Raw genomic sequence first — 19,110 nt, 5'->3', positions numbered from 1 at the left:
TTTTTAAATTATTTTAAAATAAAATGAGCTTACGAGTTGATCCTAAACCTTTTAAATAAAAATTGAACTTAAAAAATGAACTATTTTATGATAAATGGGGCTCAAGGGCATAAGCCCTGCATTTTCCTACCTCTATTCCTCTCACTTCAAGTCTGAGGTCAGAGAATATCATTTTGTAATTAACAACAGAACGAGAAATAGAGGAAAGCAAGAGGAAGACCCAAGAGCTGAAGGCCAACGCCAATTCAGAGACTCTTGGCTGGGTATCTGCCACGTGTGAGGCTTAACATTTCTTAATTACTCCCAATTACTGATTAATTAATTCGCCAAATGGGGGCTGCCATACGTACATTAAATTAATACTCCGAAATTGTTGCTGTTAGTCAACAAACGAAGAAGCTCAGGCATCACACATCAAATCATACTTTAAGAATTGCATGTTTCAAAGGAACTCGCGAGATATTCTATTTCTCGTTCATTACATTTTCTGTTAGTTCCCAGATATGACAATCTCATAAAATTGAAGAAACAAGCAACTCTAATGCAGATTTTGTTTCCTAATCTGTCACGGATTTAGCGAAACAATCATGCCAGCACTCTTGGGAAAGAAAAATATCATCGAAGTACACGAGATAAATGGCACAGATGCATGCACAGTTTGCAATATTCGATGCCTTTTTCCCCCCCTGCTTTTCACATCAAATTCAATGCTTACTATAGTTACATTATACTTATCTGAAAACTTGCTGTTATAAAGAAATATAATCAGTATCAGTATTAGAATGTCAGCCATGTGCAGCTTTCTGGAATCGAGCATTATGTTATGAACAGAGTGACGTTTCGTTTAATTTGCCAATCGAGCTGAGCTCATTCCATTCAAAGGATGAAAGCGCAACTCGAGAACTTGTAACCACTTCTCAAAACATTAGCTCAGGATCATGAACGAATTGTTCGTGTTTTATGTAATATTAAAATAAAAACCTATAAACATAGTTAAAAGACAAAATAAAATTTAAGAACATTTCAAATATAATATTTTTTTTATATGATTATGACCAAAATGATTATAATTCAACTTCTAGCAACGCTGGCTGGGAGGTCAAATACAATCTCTCCTCATAATTACATCATTCCATCACATGACCTACAGACGATGGACGAGTCAAGGAGAAGAAGCGTTGGCGTGTACATGTATCACGTTTCAACCCAAATGCCAAGGCTTGGTTCAGGGTTGGACAAGGAAATGGTCAACTGATACACAGCAGGCTAGTTATGCCGCTTTGATTTCCCCTCATTTTGTGATATGCTTGGAATAGTGGCCAGCGTGAGATTGTACCACAAGGCAATGAAAAGATTGACGCGCGGAGCGGAAAAATAGAAGATGCCCCAAATCAATCACAGAGAAATTAATGGGCAAAACAAGTGGGTTGCAGCAGCAAACGCACACGAGAGAGAAAATCTGACACACACACACTAACACTAACAAGACAAGTTGCTATTAAGTGGCCCAGCAAGCATTCACTCACTTCAATAAATAATAATTTCTCACGTTCACAACCCCCCTTCCAGAGAAAGAAAAAAAGCCTCATGTCCCTCTTTACTCTTTTTCTTCTTCTCCCCCCTCTTATCTTAATAAAACCAATTAAACCTCTCGTTTAAGTAGGGTTTTCAGTCTGATTTGCATATATCCGAACTGAAGCCGCTTAATCGTAGCAATTTTCAAGGTTGCAGGAAGATTCTTATAAGGCAAGGAGGCGTCTGTCTATAGTTTGTAACTCCCATCTCATTCTTCAAGGGGGGAAAAAAACCATTGATTATGAGGAAGTTGGGTTAGGGTTTGATGGAGAGAGTAGTTGAGAAGGGCAATAATTAAGAACTGGATTGGATTTGAGATGACAAACATGACCTTTGTCGGTTCCGCAGCACCTACTCCTCCAGCGCAGTCATCACTAGTTCTGAGCGCAACCAACCCACATGTGTTGTTCCTTTCATAGTTTGGTTTTTACGGGGTTTGATGGGTGGTGGGAAACAACATTCTTCTCGGCCCTTTTAAGTTTTAGGTTCCCACCTTGTATTGTCATCTTTTTTTTTTTTTTTTGCATGCCCCTCTTTTCTGATCAACTAAGATTGAGACTCTTTCGTGATCGGTGCTTAATTAGAAAGCCTTTTCAGGTGCTCTTGTTTCTATCCCTCTTACGCTCTTGCTGGTGCAATCAAGTTCCTATAGCTGGCTTCAAATCTACAGTCATATTCTGGCTTACCGGTGAGTCTTACATAGGTTCTCAAAGGGAAGGGACCCATCTCATGGCCTTATGTCAATAGATTCCCACCAGCTTACCCTTTTTTCTCTTCTTTTGTTTCTGAATTTATTTATTTTTAAAATATCAAAACACTTACTTCCAGCACCACCATAGGAACAGATTGATCACTAAAACACGGCTCCTTGAGAAAATTTAGCACTTGGAATGTCAATATCGGAATAAGGAAAAGGAAAGAATATATTTAGGGGCGCCTACAATAATATCTTCGAGTATGACTGCTCTTCCGCTAGATTAGGACGAGTTGGGGGGTTGATCAGGTTGCACAGGAAGACCCACACCACCATATAATTAAAGCAAAATCGCAAAGAAAATGAGCATGCTTTAGGATAATATTATACCAAATCATATATAATCTAGATCTAGGCCTTCATTAGAACTCAGATTTGATGGAACTGAGTGGCTTAGATAAGGAAATAGAGATGCCATTACCAACCACTTCAGGTTGTAATCCCTCCAACAGGGACTCATCTTCTTCTCCAACTCTAGCTTCAACAGTAGGGGAGACGAGTAGTGATCAACCCCTTCAAACTTCAGACCACTATCATCCTCATCATCCTCCTTCTCTGCCATCGAACCCACTCCAGCAATTTCAGAGAAACACAAGAGATCCAGATCCGCCGAGCGTAACAGCGATCACACCAATTGCTAGCAGATCAAACCCAAGACCAGCAACAGGGACTACAGTAAGGTACAGAGAATGCTTGAAGAATCATGCGGCGAGCATGGGGGGACACATCGTGGACGGATGCGGCGAGTTCATGCCAAGCGGAGAAGGCACTCCGCAATCCTTGATATGTGCTGCTTGTGACTGCCACCGGAATTTTCACCGGAAAGAGACCGAAGGTGAACTTCAAACTAATGTCCTCAATTACTACGCCTGCCCTCCCTGCAAAAGCAATAACGCGCAAAGTAGGATTCTTTCTCCCCAGTTTGCGCCACTCCCTCCTTCTCTACATCATCATCAACATATGAGATTTGCAGGAGGGCCGTTCCCGCCATTTATGATGGCCTTCGGCGGCGGCAGCGGGGCGGCGGAGTCTTCGAGTGAAGATCTGAACATGTTTCAGTATAATGATGCGGGCGGGCAAGGGTCAGTACAGCCGGTACCGTCATCGAAGAAGAGGTTTAGGACCAAGTTCAGCCAGCAGCAGAAGGATAGGATGATGGAGTTTGCGGAGAAGTTGGGATGGAGGATCCAGAAACATGACGAGCAAGAAGTGCAGCAGTTTTGCAATCAAGTGGGTGTGAAGCGGCAGGTCTTCAAGGTTTGGATACACAATAACAAGCAGGCCATGAAGAAGCACCAAATGTAAGCAATCTAAGGCTGGGCTTCATCTTCATCTCCTGTCATTTGATATATAACATTTTCTTTTACCTGTTTTAAGAAGACAACCAGATTTTATGACCAGCGAATAAGTAGATTAAGTCCGCAAACTCCGGTGGTAGAGGGGCTATGATCTAGATATACATGTCGCGAAAACACCACTTATAACTTTTCGATTTTTCTGACTTCCCCATCTCTATGTTATTTGCAGCACAATCCTGTTATTCAGCCTGCAATCTTTGTTTTTTTTTTTTAATGCTGTGTGCATATTCATGTTGTTGAGAGCAACTACAATCTGGACGCTAGAGCAAAAAACCTAGAGAATCAGCAAGAAATTAGGATGACAACTCTAGGTCGTAGTCGTACGTAGGGATCGATGCAGTCATAACTTAAGCTGACGATTCTTAGGTTAGCAGCGATGTGTAATTTCTTGTATAATAATGGCTTAAATGAAGAGCGTTGTCCCAATCAGGCCAACCCCTCAAATCATGGAAACATCGGTCCGTGGAACCTATTCACTTTCTTGCTAACGAGAGTTATGAAGGCTGTCCCTGAGCGAGATAGGATTCCACCCAACCACACAATCTTTGTCCTCTCCCCTCTTGTTGGACACCGACACATGAATTAGCAGACAATATTATACCCCGCTCTTTTCTCACCATGTCTTTTTCAGCTATCGATTGTGTTTTGTCTTCGTTCTACACCAGCGAACCGGGGAGATAATAGTCCCAATAATAATAATAATAATAATAATAATAATAATGATAAACGAAAAACAGATAGACGAGGGAAGTAGTTTTTTCTCGCTTTAGATGTTTTTTATTCTGTATCCAGGAGACACCCATGAAGTCAAATACTTCTTGAACGAAGTGGTATATATGAAATTGGAGAAATAGTATGAATTAGATAGAATTGCGGCCAAAGCGAAAGCAAAAAAAGTATAACCAATATAATGATGGGGTAGACCCCAAAGATTTAAGAAGCCAATCCATTTTCTGAAACTTACGGAAATACGCCCTACTATTTCTGATGTAATGGTGATGGATGACTACTTGCAATATCGGAGTGTATGTGTTTGAAATGTTTCCACATGACTTAGCAATGCACGCCTGCTAATCACGAGATTTGACCACCCTCCGATGCTCCGTGCCACTGGTTTTACACGCAATAATAAAACCTTGCGATGCAAGAAGCGCACAACACCTATCTGTGCAACAGACGTTTCGGAAGCGAGGATCTGTAGACCCAAAAACAAAAAAAAAAACACAAAAGTGTCTAAAAAGCTCTTCTTTTTTGCAGATTTGACGGAAGCTGATCATGCAGAACCAAACAAATGGCGGTGCCTTGCATTCCTTTGATGGTTTATTACTACACACGAAGGTTTGTGCAACGGATTTACCCTAGTTGCAGGAGCGCTGGCGTCACACAATCAAAATTATTTAACTCCCTTAGAGTAAGAACCTATGTAATGCCTCTGGCATCAAAGTAAATCACATTTTGAACAGTTTCTTGGTTCGAGGCAAGGAAAAAGTGATTAAGATTGTTGAAATTTGTACTGGTACGAATAGAGGTATTTCACATTGAGAAAAAATATTGTGATCATTGTACACAAGCAAGATATATGGTTTCCACTTTTACTGCTTGCAAGCTCTTCTTGAGCCAAACAGAATGACAACGAATTAAACACTAACAAATATCATTAAAAAAGGATAAGCAGCATGGAATACAAGGATAATAGTCAGGTCATTGCAAGACAAAAGGATAAGCAACATGGAAGAATTGATTGAGGCAAGAAATTGGTTGTTAATGGCTTAGCCTGTTAACTCCAAGCCAAATTAAATCTTATTAATGTTATGATCACCTGTCTGTTAGACGTCTAGTTTTAATTAATTTCTAACGCACCACACATTCTCATCATTGCCCAAAGTTTGGGAACACACACATACACAAGTTGTTAATGCAGTACTAAACGCAAAAAAGTATTCTTTTCTATTTCCCCACGCGTACGGAGGCAATTGCTCAGATTGTATTGTAATATACTCTTGGTGCAACTTTGACCCTTATCAGTACTGTGACTTGTAGCTACTGTAACATTTTTCCGACTATTGCCACTCTTGGATATTTCCGAAAAAGTTGATATTACGTCTTATAAAAGTTGGTTTATATCCCCACCTTTGCATAAAAAAAATTCATAGCTTGCATTTGGTATGGACCACCAACTAAAGACCACCTCTAATCAAAACGCATATGAAAAGATACCACATTAATAAAAGAGTGGAGATTACCTTTAATAATCCATCCACCTTTCAAATTAATCATTCATTTCTAGTTCCGTACGGGGATAACAATTTTGAAATCAACTAAGTTAAAGTAGGGACCCAACGACTTCTATTAAAAAAATATACACTAGTTTCATCAGAGTAAGATACAAGGTGACGATGGGCTGCGAAGTTCCCAACCTATTATATAAAACTATTTAGCATCAGTAGATCGGGTGAACCCTACGTTATCCTCCTTTTTTAAGGGGGAAAATATCTAACAAGTGATTGGCATAGCATCACACAATGTAGCAGAACTGACAAAAAAACTAACTCAAGAAAAAGGTAAAACTAGCCATACCCTCATATTAGTTAGCTGGTGCTCATCCTCATGCTGGCTCCAAGATCACCAGTGACCTGTGAAGCCTTCTCCTTGGCATCCTCGTAATTAATCCTATTCTCTTCAGTCATGGCATCCTTTGCTGACCTGTATGCCTCCTCTACTCCATGCCTAGCTTGGTCATAGGTTTCTTCAGCCGTCTTGTCTCTTCCTTCATATCCCACAGGATCAGGCAAGATATCGATGGCATCGGTGGAAGCCTTATCTGTCGCCATTCTGATAATCTTATCAACTTCATTATAGGCCTCAGCAGTTTTGTCATATCCCATGGTTTTTGACAATTTTTCCTTAGCTTCACCGGACTTGTGAGAAAAATACTCGGAAGTTCCTGAACAAATTAATCACATATGTAGTTAGGAACCTTTTGCTTTTTGGTCAGAAAAATACTTAGGAAATTTTACTTAAACAAGATGTCTCTCTCAAATAGAGAATTAGGAGGCCAGAATAAAAATACACAAAGGGCTAAAAAAAAAAAAAAACCCGATGCTGCAGATTTCATTTTCTCAGTGGCCATTGAGGCAGCATCTCCAGCTTTATTCTTTATGTTCTGAGCCGCCTGTCTTGCATTCTCCTTGTTTCTGAAAGAAGGGTTGCAAATCCGTTACCAAACTGAGAATGCTTGAGGTTCGGTCTAATATGCTATAAATGTTAACAGGATAAAGTATAGCTAAATTAATTCTGATCCACAATAAAATTTATTAAGAAATTCCAACGATAAAAGCAACCACCTTAGGAGGAAGTTCATGTAACAAATACTTGTCAAGCATAATAAAAAATTAGCAGCAATACACATGCACTGATCCAAAGCTATGACGGAAGATCACCTACATGTTTTTCCAACATGTATAGCAGGGAATTGCAAAGGATGCTTGCTTGCACACGACTATGATCACCACATCACTCTTTGCCTACTCCCAACCCCTTCTTTTCATGTTACCTCTAGCTAGAAACTAAAGGATCGATTACTCCTACAGTGTCCATAATGCCCTTGTCCAGCGTGTACACAATTATAATTGCGAATTAGAAAGGATAGGAATTGCCAAGCTATTGAATAGAACAATTCATTGAAGCATCGAACGAGGTGCCGCGGCATAGGAATATGGAAAGGGTGACGGGTACTTGAGGAAGAAAAAATAAAATTACGAGACAGAAATCGGAGAACAGGGATTGTGATTGGAAAGAGAAGGAGGGAGAACATTACAGGAGGAACTGGTCGTAAGTCCAATCAGTCATAGATTCGGCACTTTCCTTTGCATATTGCGTGGTTTCTGCGCAACCGTGCTGGACGTCCTGGGCTGTCGCTCGGGCAATGTCGGCAGCAGAGTCACCCCAGCAGCTGCACAACCCAATGCACACAGCGACCCATAGCACCAGCAGCAAGTACAACACCTGTGGGATTGCCATCGATTTTCCTCACTTTGTTCGTCGGAAAGAAGAAAGCGTTATGCCATTTGAGAATGGCGGAGAGGAACGGTGTTGAGTTATGGAGTCCCGAGATGCCAAACGGAGAGGCCACGTGGCGCTCGGGGGGAAAACGTGGCGAAATATGGAGGGGGCATGCAACGGGGCTGAGGCCACGTGTTCAATATGTGGGTAATGTACGGCCGCATGGCCCGCACCACGACCAATCCATGGCTTTAAACGGGACTGTCGTCCCCGTTTAATGTGGACCACACGTTCATTTTTGTTTCCATTGTACTGTTTTTGCCTTTTCCGGTTTTTTTTTTAATACAATTTTGCCTTTTCCGGTTTTATTATTACTTTGTTTTCGTTTTTTCTTTTCTGTTCTTGTCGTTCTGCCACAAATTTTTTTCCCCGCTGTGATCTACAACAAATTGTTTATCACTATAAATTTGATCTCGAACTTCATTTCCAGTAACGTTGTAAATGCTTAAATTTGGGACCATAATTAAGCGCGAATTTATCCAATTCGTCCCCTAGAAAAGGTTTCCAACTTCCATATGGGAGGAAACTGGGGATGACATAAATGTAATATTTGAGGTAAAAAAATTTATGTCACATTTTTAATGGAATCTTGCGGTAATCAAAATAATTTAAGGTAACGTTTAAATTGATGAATTTAAATTTTATATTTAAAATCTTGTATTTTAAATATGGCATTTGAAATCCATGTAGTAAAATCTTTTATTTGGATAATTTAAACAAATGAAAAGGAAAGATGAACTGAAATTTAAAATAAAAACCAAAAATGATAAATTCATTTCTTTCTTAATCAATAAGATATGCAAAAACATACAAGACTTATCAAAGTTTTAACAGTAAAAAACACGAAAAACAAAATGTTTAAAATGTAAAGAAAATTTGAAATTATAAAATTTTTTTAACTTGATATGGACTTGGATTTGGATTTTGAAGCCAAATCCATAATTTCTTGCATATTCAAATGAAAAATTTAATTTAAAGCCAAATCCTCATTAATCTAAATATACACACAAAAAAGGAATAATTTTAGTTGAATACTTTAAAAAATGTAACGTATTATCCACATCAAACATAGTATTTATGATACATTATCCCCCGTCTCAAACTATACATAAATATTTCATCTTTACCCTCATCTCAGGATTTACGTATCAACAATATCTCAAATATTTCAGCTTATTACACTTGTGATTGTGATAAGGAATTAAAATAAGATAATGCTATAAATTCAAAAGTTCTTAATTCTCAGAAAAACCTACTTTTCTCCATTATAAATAAATTAATCTGGTCAAAATCAAAATTATTCAATAACGATTAAAACTCAATAGACCTTTGACTCCTTTTTGGGCCAAAATTCTTATGGGCCTTTCACTCAGTTAGCAAGAAAAACACCATTAGTCCAGGCCCAGTTTCTCGCTTTCATGGCATCAAGCCTCTAGGGGATGCCTCACAGACACAGCAGTATACCTCCATTTCTACTACAAGACACTTACAAGATTCCGCACCAATTTGGGAAGGATCCCGCAAAATTTTCCGCAGGATAGACGGGGAGCGGGGCTCTACCTCTATAAATGAATCTGCTTCAGGGGTCAAGTATAGTGATGATACAACGAATTCGATGAAAGTTTTTTAAAAAAAAAAATTGTCGAAAAAGAAATCCCCGGAATTCAGACTGGAGCACGGGAGACTAAAAATTGTCAGGAAGACCGCCTTCAGCCGCCAGTTTTATACGTTGGTGATGTTCCCCGACCTTGTAATCTACCATTTCTCTAAACAACTGAGAATCCAAAGTGCAGTCTGGGCGTCCATACACGGCTGCTCGGATGCCGGAAATCAATTTGGCTATCTCACGACCTGAGAATCCCGCCGTTTTCATCGCAGCCTCCCTCAGCACATCCTCTGATATATTCTTCATGATTATTTTTTGGGCTTGTTTCCTGAGTATGGATGAGCTGCCATTGTCTTCTCCGCTCAGGTATTTGTTCAAATAGAGCTTCAGCAATTTGAAACGCTCCTCCTCCCCAGGAAGTGGGAATTCAATCACCTCGTCGATGCGGTCAGTCACCGCGCTGTCAAGGTCACCCGGTCTGTTTGTGGCAAGGACAAGCACTATGTCTCTTGACTGATCGCCAGTTCTGAAGAGCAATGCATTTAGAGCACTTCGTTGAGCTTCGCTCATGTGTGTGCTGTTGCGCCTGCATCGGGTCCACAATAAATCATCAGTAAAATGATTGCTATAGAATCCAAATATACAACCTATCATCCTGTTTGCAGATCAAATCTCCACAAATAATGGGAATGCCCCGAAAAAAAAAAAAAAAAAAACCTCCCCTCATCTTGTGGTTGGTTTGTTCACCAGTACGTTTAATGGTATCCGTGGATCAAAGTGAGGTTCATTATAGTTTGGGCCACGGGATTGGTGCCCACATCATTTCTAGGCCGTTATCAATTGAATAGAAGCACAAGATGCCATCACCAAAAATAGAGAAGCACGAGACATTAGAATAGACTGTAGTTCAACCAATTAAATTGCATGAGACAAGTCATATTTTGCATGAGAGACAAATTGTGTTAACCAATTAAATTCCGCTATTCAGCTTCAGAGAAAAAATCATTTCAGTCATAAATATTTTTCTTCCAGAATTAAGTCTCTAAATGCTGTTTAACCTCTAAAAGAACTTACTCACAAAGGAAAGCATCAGCCTCATCAATAAAAAGTAGCAAGCCTTTTCTAGATTTCTTGGCCCAATCAAATATCTCATGGATTTTGGTAACAGCCTGTGGGCCCAGGGGTGCAACATCTCCTCCAGTCATCATAGCATAATCTAAACCCTGCCCACCGAATTTGATGAAGAGTAGTCGTTAAAGAAACCTTAATTACCTCCAGATTAGTAAGAATGAAGTGGAAATGGAATATTTTAAAAAAAATTCCATTACCAGCCAACTGGAAGAAAAATCTAACTAAAGAACTACGCATAAAAGAAAAAATAAGGCCATCATACCGATTTTTTAGCAATTTCCCTTGCAACCATGGTTTTACCGGTACCAGGAGGGCCATAGAAGAGCATATTACGGAATGGTGCCTGGTGGGCCTTGGTATTTGATGTAGCCCGTGCAAGATGCTCTATTCTTCTCTGCAGTGATGGATGTAGTACCACATTTTCAAGGCCAGTTTTACTCTCAGAAAAATTTTCTGCCTTGGCCATGGTACTATAACTTAAAGCTTTATTTTTGGCTTGAGATATAATCCTTGACCCTGGAAATTTTGCAATGGATGATTCCCGGATCAATGATGGCTGCCCCAAAATCCGATTAATGTAGCCCCACGTCACTTTAGCGCCTTCTCTGTAAATTCAAAAATAAAATTAAACGCTCATATCCCATTTACAATTACAATTCTGATAGGTCACAGATTTTATAGCTTAAGACTGCAGTTTGATGCAGTGAAGAACTGTAATTGAAGAAATATATGAAGCTAATCAATTAATCATATTTCCCAATTTTAATTACACCCTCCCTCTCCTCTTCTTATCCAGGCAGTTAGTAAGGAAACCAAGAGTTGAACATCTCACACTGCACCTGCTTTACTAATCAATAAGGGGCCAACTATTCTTCCTTCTCCATCAGATTCGGAGGTTTCAGAATTTACAAACAAGAATTTGAAAATCAAGTCAAGGGATTTCAGAAAAAGTTGTCGTGGCATATTCTGGATAATGACCGTTGGATTATTTCTCATGGGCCAGAGGGGAGGACAAAAAAGTTGGGGGTGAAAGATAGGAAGTTGGAAGGATGCTGGAGGAGCCTTAAACAGTTATTTGGTGAGGGATACAGAAACACACACTTTCTGACTTTCAACTTTTCTCCAAGGCCCCAATACCCATTATAATTTCATTTAAAAGATATATTGCCGAGTTGTCCAATCACTCATTTCCCTTCCAAAAGTTGCAGTCAATCCCGCTGATTCCCCAATTTAGTTTGTAAGCATAAATGGCATTGAGAAGCATTAACATAGTCATAGTTAAAATAGGTTTATATACTTACAAACTCAGATTAATAATTAGCAAGGAGTGGATAAATCCCACAGCCAACTAATTTTCAAAATGAATTGTGATGTTAAACAAGTCAAATGGAGCAAGAAAGGTGGCATATTAACCTAGTTGTATATACTCCTGCAGCTAATGCCGTGGCCCCTCCCACAGTCATAAGCAACTTTTCCCTATCAGTCAATAAGACCCTTAAGCCACCTGCATGTTATGCTGACAAATTATAGCTATACCAATAAATTCTCAAAATGGAATAATATAGTACAGGATTTATCTTCCATCAACGAGAAGATAGTTGATAAACATACATGAAGCTAAAACCACAAACAAGTCACTTATAAGATGGAAGAATACCAATTGAACATCATTATTGATCATGAAACAAGAATTCAAGCAACCAAAAGGAACCCAACGCAAAAACAAATGACTTTCCCACAGAGAATTACGACAGAAATATCAGTTAAAATATAAAAATTGACCAGTCAGTGGCCATGACAGCAATAATTTCATGCAAGTGCAAGCATCTATCCTGCATTGCAGGGCAAGCAAAGGTATACTCAGCATATCCAACTGCAAGCATATATGCTCCTGATTTAAGATTCGACAAACGAGTGATAAACACATCAGTCTATAATGGGTTTTGTTGTGCACAAACATGAAGTCCATGTCACTAACCAACTCTTCCTAAGAAACACTCCCACCCCCCCCCAAAAAAAAAAAAACAAAAAAGATTTGCTACATTAAAGTGCATAGAAAATCTATCAACGAGGGCCAATAATCCACTATAGAGGCAAGCCAGTCAACACTCATTGTATAGACACTGATAATTTATGCATATGAAGCATATTCTAGGATATATTACATACTTTTAGACTGAATAAAAAGGGAAATTGGGAAAAGAGACACTAAGATAAATAATAATTGAAAAAACCAATAGTCACAGAATTGCCAGTTTCCGAACCACCATGCATCAGTAGATGTCCTCATCAGATGCATACCTTCAATATGACTAAAAGTTGTGTTAATTGCAGCAAGCCATTTGTCTCTTTCACCCCGCATCTGGTCTCTAAGCATTCTACTATTATGCTCCTCAGTAAGCTTGGCTTCATGGGCTCGGCCCTCTGCCTCTGCCATGGCCTTAACTCTTATGGTTTCCCTTTCTATTTCAGCTCGCTCTCTCTCCGTTTGACGCTGCTGAGCTTGAATCTGTTCTTCAGTAGCTCGCCTTGCCTGTTCCTTTCGAACTGAGGACTCCTCTTGCATCTTCACCAATTCAACATTATGTCGTCTCTGAGCTTCATGATCTGCCTGCAAACGGCAATAACAGATATTGGATGGATCTTGATTTAAAAGAATTCAATGACAGAGGAGCTTGAAATGAGTGCAGCCTTGGACATGTCAGGAAAGACCAAGGCTTATATTTCGCCTCGGGAGTTCAAAACAGAACCTACTACTACAGTTTCAAACACAAAGACACCGAGGAGAATAATCACATAAATCCTTCAAACCAATGCTTGACCAATTCCAATATTCTAAGCTGCAAAGAGAAAAAGACAATATTTTCATTGAGAAATGCATACACAAACCTACAGACCAAAGGGAAAAGAAGAAAGGCAATGAATATAACATGCACAGTCAAGCTCAGTATCTTTTTCTGCATATTTTTAATCTGCTTCCACTACAGTCAAGACTGTTATGCCATTTTAAATTTTATACCAACAGACAAGTGACAAGTAGCTTCAATCAATTAAAAAAAAAGCCAAGAATATTTATATCCTGTATTAAAAAATGAATATTTTTTCTGTTTCAGCAGCCTGTACCTGCATTCTTTTCCTGGCCAATTCATCTTCATATCGCAGCACCTGGGCCTGCCTCTGGGCCTGCTCCTGTATAAGATTTCGTTGTTCTTCAGCTAACTTCCGCTGCCTATCCTGCAGTGAAGTCACTTTGGTGTAAGTAAACATACTGCTGGAAAAGTCAGAAAATTAACACCAACAATATTTTCCCTATGTTGCATTACAAAATAATTTTTCAAGAGCAGCTGCAGCTGGGCGACTGGATCCGATGCCTATGTCTTATGTAAAGAAAAGCCACCTAACTAAATAAAACCAAGCGACTTCCAAGTTCCAAAAAGGGAGCCGCAGAAAAACAGCCGTAACACAATTACAATGGACAAATTGTAAATCAAAAGATGGGTGGGAAGTACCTTTTCTGTTCTAAGATCATTAAATATTACAACATGAGTCAGCTAGCAAAGAAAAAACAAGCCTGTGGGGAGAAAACAATAAATTTATATTCAAACAAGAAAAGTGGCAACCAAAGTTACTAAAAAGATACAGTCGCAACTAATTTATATTCACATATGTTAAAAGTTTATGCAAATTTCTGGTTCTGTAAGGCCCAGCATAACGGGCAAGAGCACATACAACATGGAGGAACCATGAACGACAAAGTAATTTATCTTCATAAATTGATTGATAACGAAATTTTGGAGACATGAGTGTCGCTTCCTAGCCCATCACTTACAATATCAACTTGAGACTGAATTAGTTCATAATGAACTTTCTCGGCATCTAACTCAGCAAGGCGAGTTTTTTCCTGCTTTCTCATTAAATCAAACACCTGGAAAGCAGAACCAAGATATTAAGCCGCAAATTTTTGACCACTTCTTTTTGTTTGTATCTGAAATCAAAACATGTCAGATAGAATTCCAATGGTAAATCAAAACCTGTTTAGAATACGGAGAAGCATTGATTTCGCGGAGAGCTTTTGCCCCTCGTTCTAACGATTCCGGGTCAAAACCGGACTTTTTGGGTTCATCAGCAGCTTGAGATTCTGACTTGGTATCAGAATCCTGATCTTCCAGGGGAGCTGAATTAGTGGACGAAGGAGAGAGAAAAGGGAACCGAAAGGAGGTCTCGGCGTAAGCCTTATTGGAGAGACTGAACATGGCAGCCACGGCCGCAGCCGTGGCAACGCATGATGATAATCTTACGGCACTCATGGCTTAGAATGTGCCTTCGAAAAGATGGTGAAAATTAAGTTGGTTCAGCAACATTGCATTTTGAACCTCAGGAGGTTAATCCCTTTGTCCCTGAACCTGAAGAGAGGATCTGTGGTGTGGCGCGAGCATAAAACCCCTGCTAGGGTTTAAACGGCAAATGGGATATGAATCATGACTGAGAAAGTTGAGCCCAGCGATGGACGAGGCCTTGTTTGCGGAGCAATTAAAAACATTTAAACGACCGTCGTTTCTCTGCCGAACAGCACCTGTCTGAAACGACTACCCGACTTGAAGTTGAACGATTTTTTTGTTAGCCTGGCCCAATCCCTTTTTGGTGTAGTCATTATTGCAAACTATTCCTGGGAGCGTTTTATAATTTATATGATTTGATATGCCGTTGAAAAAAATTCTAGATTTTAGTTTCATTAATCTCATGCCCAAAAGTACTTTTCAAACGTAATTTTTTTTTCTTTTTTAACAAAAAAGTCCATCTACAAAAATTTACAAGTCACGGAAAAGTCAATTTGAAAAAACGTGAGGGTAGCTGCTTTTATCATTTTAAAAGATAAATGTATTTTTATCATTGGAAAACCAAACACATCCATATAATCATCAAATTCTCTTTATATTCTCTCTCAATATTTTTCCTCTTATATGATTTTTTTTTGGTCAAACTCTTCATATATGATTTTGAAGCATCTATATAATCCAAGCATGAGAGAGAATTATACATTAAAAATCATATGAAAGAAGCTCATTCGGCAAAAGAATTATTTCTAGTCTGCAAACTAAGTTCTGGTTGGACAGATGGTCTTCAGTTGATTCTCCCTGTTCCTGAACTGTTTGATAGTCTAGATTGCACTGAGTGGATAAAATTTATTAGGAGCAAATAACATGAGAAGAGTATCCTAGAGCTTGATTTTTAGTTATACCTGTTAGGAAATTTGGAATTTGGGAAACAAAAAGGTCTTTGATGGCGAGAAAGCAGATTTGTGCTCGGATGGGGAAGGGTGTTGTTCAAAATCATAGCAGATAATCACCATAGGCAGCTTCACTGTCAAACCAATACTAGAGAAAAAGGTGGAGATTGGATCACTTTGCAATGGGTTTATCCTTATGAATGGTTTTATTTCTTGTGGCAGTGTGGCCTTCAACTCGGAAGGAAGATGGCTTTTTAGTTTTATCAGCAGTAAATTATCTCCTTGCCCACTGGTGATTGCCGAGATCCATGGCTTATTATAAGGCTTGCAGTACTGTTGGGTGAGAGGCTTTGTAAGATCAGAATCCATATCGACTGTGTTGAAGCAATCTACCTTCTCATAAGAGATCTTTATGTGTTCCATCCTTTTATTAATGTAATTAAAGCTACTGCTATAGTATCTTGCACAGTGACTGGCTAGTTAGCAAGGAGTCTAATAGTACAGTTGATGTCGTCTTGCTAAACATGGTTGGACTTCTTTTGCTTTTGAAATCTTTGATCAGGCGAATCATCTCTACTTCAGGTGGCAACTGATGAGAGATTTCTCTTTGTGTTTTTCTTGTAATTGTGTTATTTTTCTATTATTACTATTCAGTGTTTCATCCAAAAAAATAATCAAAACATTACCATTTCCTAAATTGATTCTTTGCTACATTTCAATTTCATGAGTAGTAGTAACTTGTTTTATTGAACCTGAAAAGAAATTTGGCTAACAATATACCGGGTATATATAATGAAATTCATGTTAATACAAAGTTTGAAAGCTGATCTTTGAATGGGATATCATCCCCCTTTCCAATCGTTTGATCAAATTGACGAGTGCCACTCCAAATCTCATGGAAAGAAGTATTGAAGAAAAGTATAAAAAAAAAAAATCTAGTTTCATTATTGTAGAACATATACAGCTGCATTGTGATGGTAGTAATATTATTGGCGATGATTCCATAATTAAAGAGATAGGTTGATTATATTGCAATTTTTGTTCACTCTGTTGAGAGAGCATTACTTGAATTTACAGATAATTCATATATTCTCTCAACTCAAGGAGAAAATTTTCTCATGTATGCTAGGTATGTACCATATACGATATAAAGTCATTGATTGGGTGGCCAAGAATGTAGGTGAGAGGATGAGCTTATTGTCATGGGGCTAGTCATGCAACCCGCACAGCACTTAAACACTTTTTATTGGAAGATGTTAAGTAAGCCTACTTTGTTGAAAAGGATGATCCTTAACTAAATTGAGGAATAAAAGTTTTGAGAGAAAAGAATGATTGAGAGAGTTGTAGGAATGTGATACTTGTATTTCTTGAGAACTTAAGGATGCTTACAAATGAGGTGGGGTGGGATATTTATAGGCTTCTCCTTGAATCTAGAAAATTCTCACCTCCTCAATTGATAACGAAGATTAAATCGATCCTATAGCTATTGTTGATTCTTTAAAATTCTATCCTAGATATTTTAAAACAAATATATAGATATTTACAAGGAATTTTCTACATCTTATCTTAAGATATTTATGCTAGAGATGTCTAGATTTTTCTAGAATTAACTTGTACTCTCTAGCTTCCTCAAGGTTAATCAAGAAGCTTTTGGAGGATTTTAGAATATTTTGAACCATCTTAACCTTTTGAAAAATCACTAATTGTGACATTCTCTCCCACACAATTTCACGACACCCTTGTCGCTTTGCCCTTCTTATAGTGATGGATGTTGTTGTTCAACTTTATATTGCTGTCATATAAGGCAGGTCCTCACATTTGCTTCAAAATTATCTTGCATATGTGGCCAATAAAAGTAATTTTATACAAGGGCAAGTATTTGTGTCATACCTAGATAGCCAGCCTATTTTGAATCATGACACTTATTAAGGACATCTCTTTAAATATTTCCCCATTTTAGAACATAAACTCGATTCTCAAAGGTGTGGAGTATCTCATCCTTCACCCAAAACCCCGAAGTTTTGCCTTTATTAGCAAGCTTCATCAAGTCACTTGCTGTTGAATTTTAAGACATATCTTCTTTGATTTTGTCAAGGAAGTCATTTTGGGGCATGCTTGCTGTGAGAGTACCCAACTCAGCTTTTTTACTCAATGCATTTGCCTCCATATTTGCTTTGCCTCGTTTGTACTCCAGCTAGTGATCAAACTCAGTGAGAAAATCTTACAAGCAAGCTTGCTTTGGGCTGAGCTTTTTCTATGTCTAAAAGTAGCTTGTAGCAACATTATCTATTATTATAGTGAACCTACTTCCAAGTAACTAGTGATGCCAGGTTCGAAAGCAATGAATGATGGTAGTCATTTCTTTCTTTGCACCATGTAACACCTCTCTGTGTCATTTAGCTTGCGGCTATCATATGCAATAAGATGTCATTCTTGCATCAGCACACCCCTATTACAAAGTTTGAGGCATTAGTATGTACCTTAAAAGGCTTGGAGTAATTGGGCAAGAACATAACAGGCTCTTACGTGACCATTTGCTTCAGCTTTTCAAAAGCATCTTAGCAATCTTATAACAATTGCTGAGATCTATTTTTCTTGAGCAAATATGTTAATGGAGCAATGATTATTAAATATCCTTTAATGAACCGATGATAGTAGTTCACCAAGCCAAAAAAATGATCTTAGCTCTTAGATCTTAGTAGGAAGCTACCATTCTTGAATAGCTTAAACCTTAGCTAAATCCATCATGAGCTTCCCATCCTTAATCTTATGCCCTAAGAAGTCTACCTCTTTTTTGGCAAAAAAACACTTTTCTAACTTAATGTATAGCTCATGGTTAGAGAGTACTTGGAAGACTTTCGTTAAGTATTGAGTATGTTCTTTGAGGATAGTGCTATACACTACAGTGTTATTAAAGTATACCATCATGAACTAACCCAAGGGATGAACATCTTGTTCATGAGTATGCAGGATATTGCTAGGGCATTTGTCAGTCCAAATGGCATGACACAGAATTTCAATGCTCAATATCTCATTAAGTAGGTTCTCTTCAGCTTATCACCTACTACAATGTGTACTTGATAATACCCAGATTGAAGATCAAGCTTAAAGAAGTACCCGACCTTTCCAAGCTAATAGAACAAGTCAATGATTAAAGGTATTGGGTACTTGTTCTTGAGTGCACATCCATAGCAATCTATCTTTCTTCTTTTGGAAGAGAATTAAAGCACTACATGGGGCCTTGGATGGTTGGATATACCCTAAATCAAAGAGATCTTGGAGTTGTCTCCTTAATTTAGCAAGCTTTGGAGGTGACATGCGATAAGGTACTAAAGTAGGTAGTTCAACACTAGGCTCCAACTCAATCTAATAGTTTACCTCTCTTCTAAAAGGTAGT

At 38.5% G+C, this 19,110-nt stretch overlaps 3 protein-coding genes across 7 annotated transcripts; 1 reads left to right on the top strand and 2 right to left on the bottom strand.

Moving 5' to 3' along the window:
• The first annotated feature begins 1,652 nt into the window (after nt 1–1,652).
• On the top strand, nt 1,653–5,263 carry LOC129321966 (zinc-finger homeodomain protein 6-like). Of its 3 annotated transcripts, none has more exons than XM_054967982.1 (3): nt 1,653–3,230; nt 3,303–3,630; nt 4,945–5,263. In XM_054967982.1, exons 1-3 carry the CDS (start codon nt 2,708–2,710, stop codon nt 4,958–4,960), a joined length of 867 nt encoding a protein of 288 aa, XP_054823957.1. In that variant the 5' UTR covers nt 1,653–2,707; the 3' UTR covers nt 4,961–5,263. The 3 variants fall into 3 exon arrangements, with proteins under 3 accessions (XP_054823957.1, XP_054823958.1, XP_054823956.1); XM_054967983.1 differs by having other exon boundaries at nt 1,655–3,164; XM_054967981.1 differs by having other exon boundaries at nt 2,132–3,630.
• Nucleotides 4,605–7,834, bottom strand: LOC129321967 (uncharacterized). Of its 3 annotated transcripts, none has more exons than XM_054967986.1 (4): nt 7,505–7,834; nt 6,784–6,881; nt 6,265–6,631; nt 4,605–4,882 (listed from the first exon to the last, which is right to left on the bottom strand). In XM_054967986.1, the coding sequence occupies exons 1-3, from the start codon at nt 7,705–7,707 to the stop codon at nt 6,276–6,278; spliced, it is 657 nt and encodes a 218-aa protein (XP_054823961.1). In that variant the 5' UTR covers nt 7,708–7,834; the 3' UTR covers nt 4,605–4,882; nt 6,265–6,275. The 3 variants fall into 3 exon arrangements, with proteins under 3 accessions (XP_054823961.1, XP_054823960.1, XP_054823959.1); XM_054967985.1 differs by lacking the exon at nt 4,605–4,882 and adding an exon at nt 6,007–6,104; XM_054967984.1 differs by lacking the exon at nt 4,605–4,882 and having other exon boundaries at nt 6,007–6,631; nt 7,505–7,829.
• Nucleotides 7,835–9,031: 1,197 nt separating this feature from the next.
• Nucleotides 9,032–14,986, bottom strand: LOC129321965 (uncharacterized). Its single transcript, XM_054967980.1, has 8 exons — nt 14,518–14,986; nt 14,316–14,411; nt 13,610–13,720; nt 12,788–13,097; nt 11,900–11,990; nt 10,749–11,091; nt 10,430–10,578; nt 9,032–9,941 (listed from the first exon to the last, which is right to left on the bottom strand). The coding sequence occupies exons 1-8, from the start codon at nt 14,791–14,793 to the stop codon at nt 9,434–9,436; spliced, it is 1,884 nt and encodes a 627-aa protein (XP_054823955.1). The 5' UTR covers nt 14,794–14,986; the 3' UTR covers nt 9,032–9,433.
• Between the last annotated feature and the right edge of the window lie 4,124 nt (nt 14,987–19,110).

This window comes from Prosopis cineraria, unplaced genomic scaffold (assembly GCF_029017545.1).
Source record: "Prosopis cineraria cultivar Desert tree isolate PC_DT_omini unplaced genomic scaffold, ASM2901754v1 PC10, whole genome shotgun sequence".
NCBI lineage: Eukaryota > Viridiplantae > Streptophyta > Magnoliopsida > Fabales > Fabaceae > Prosopis > Prosopis cineraria.
The sequence above is the reverse complement of the archived record's forward strand: the minus strand, read 5'-3'. Positions and strand labels throughout refer to the sequence as shown.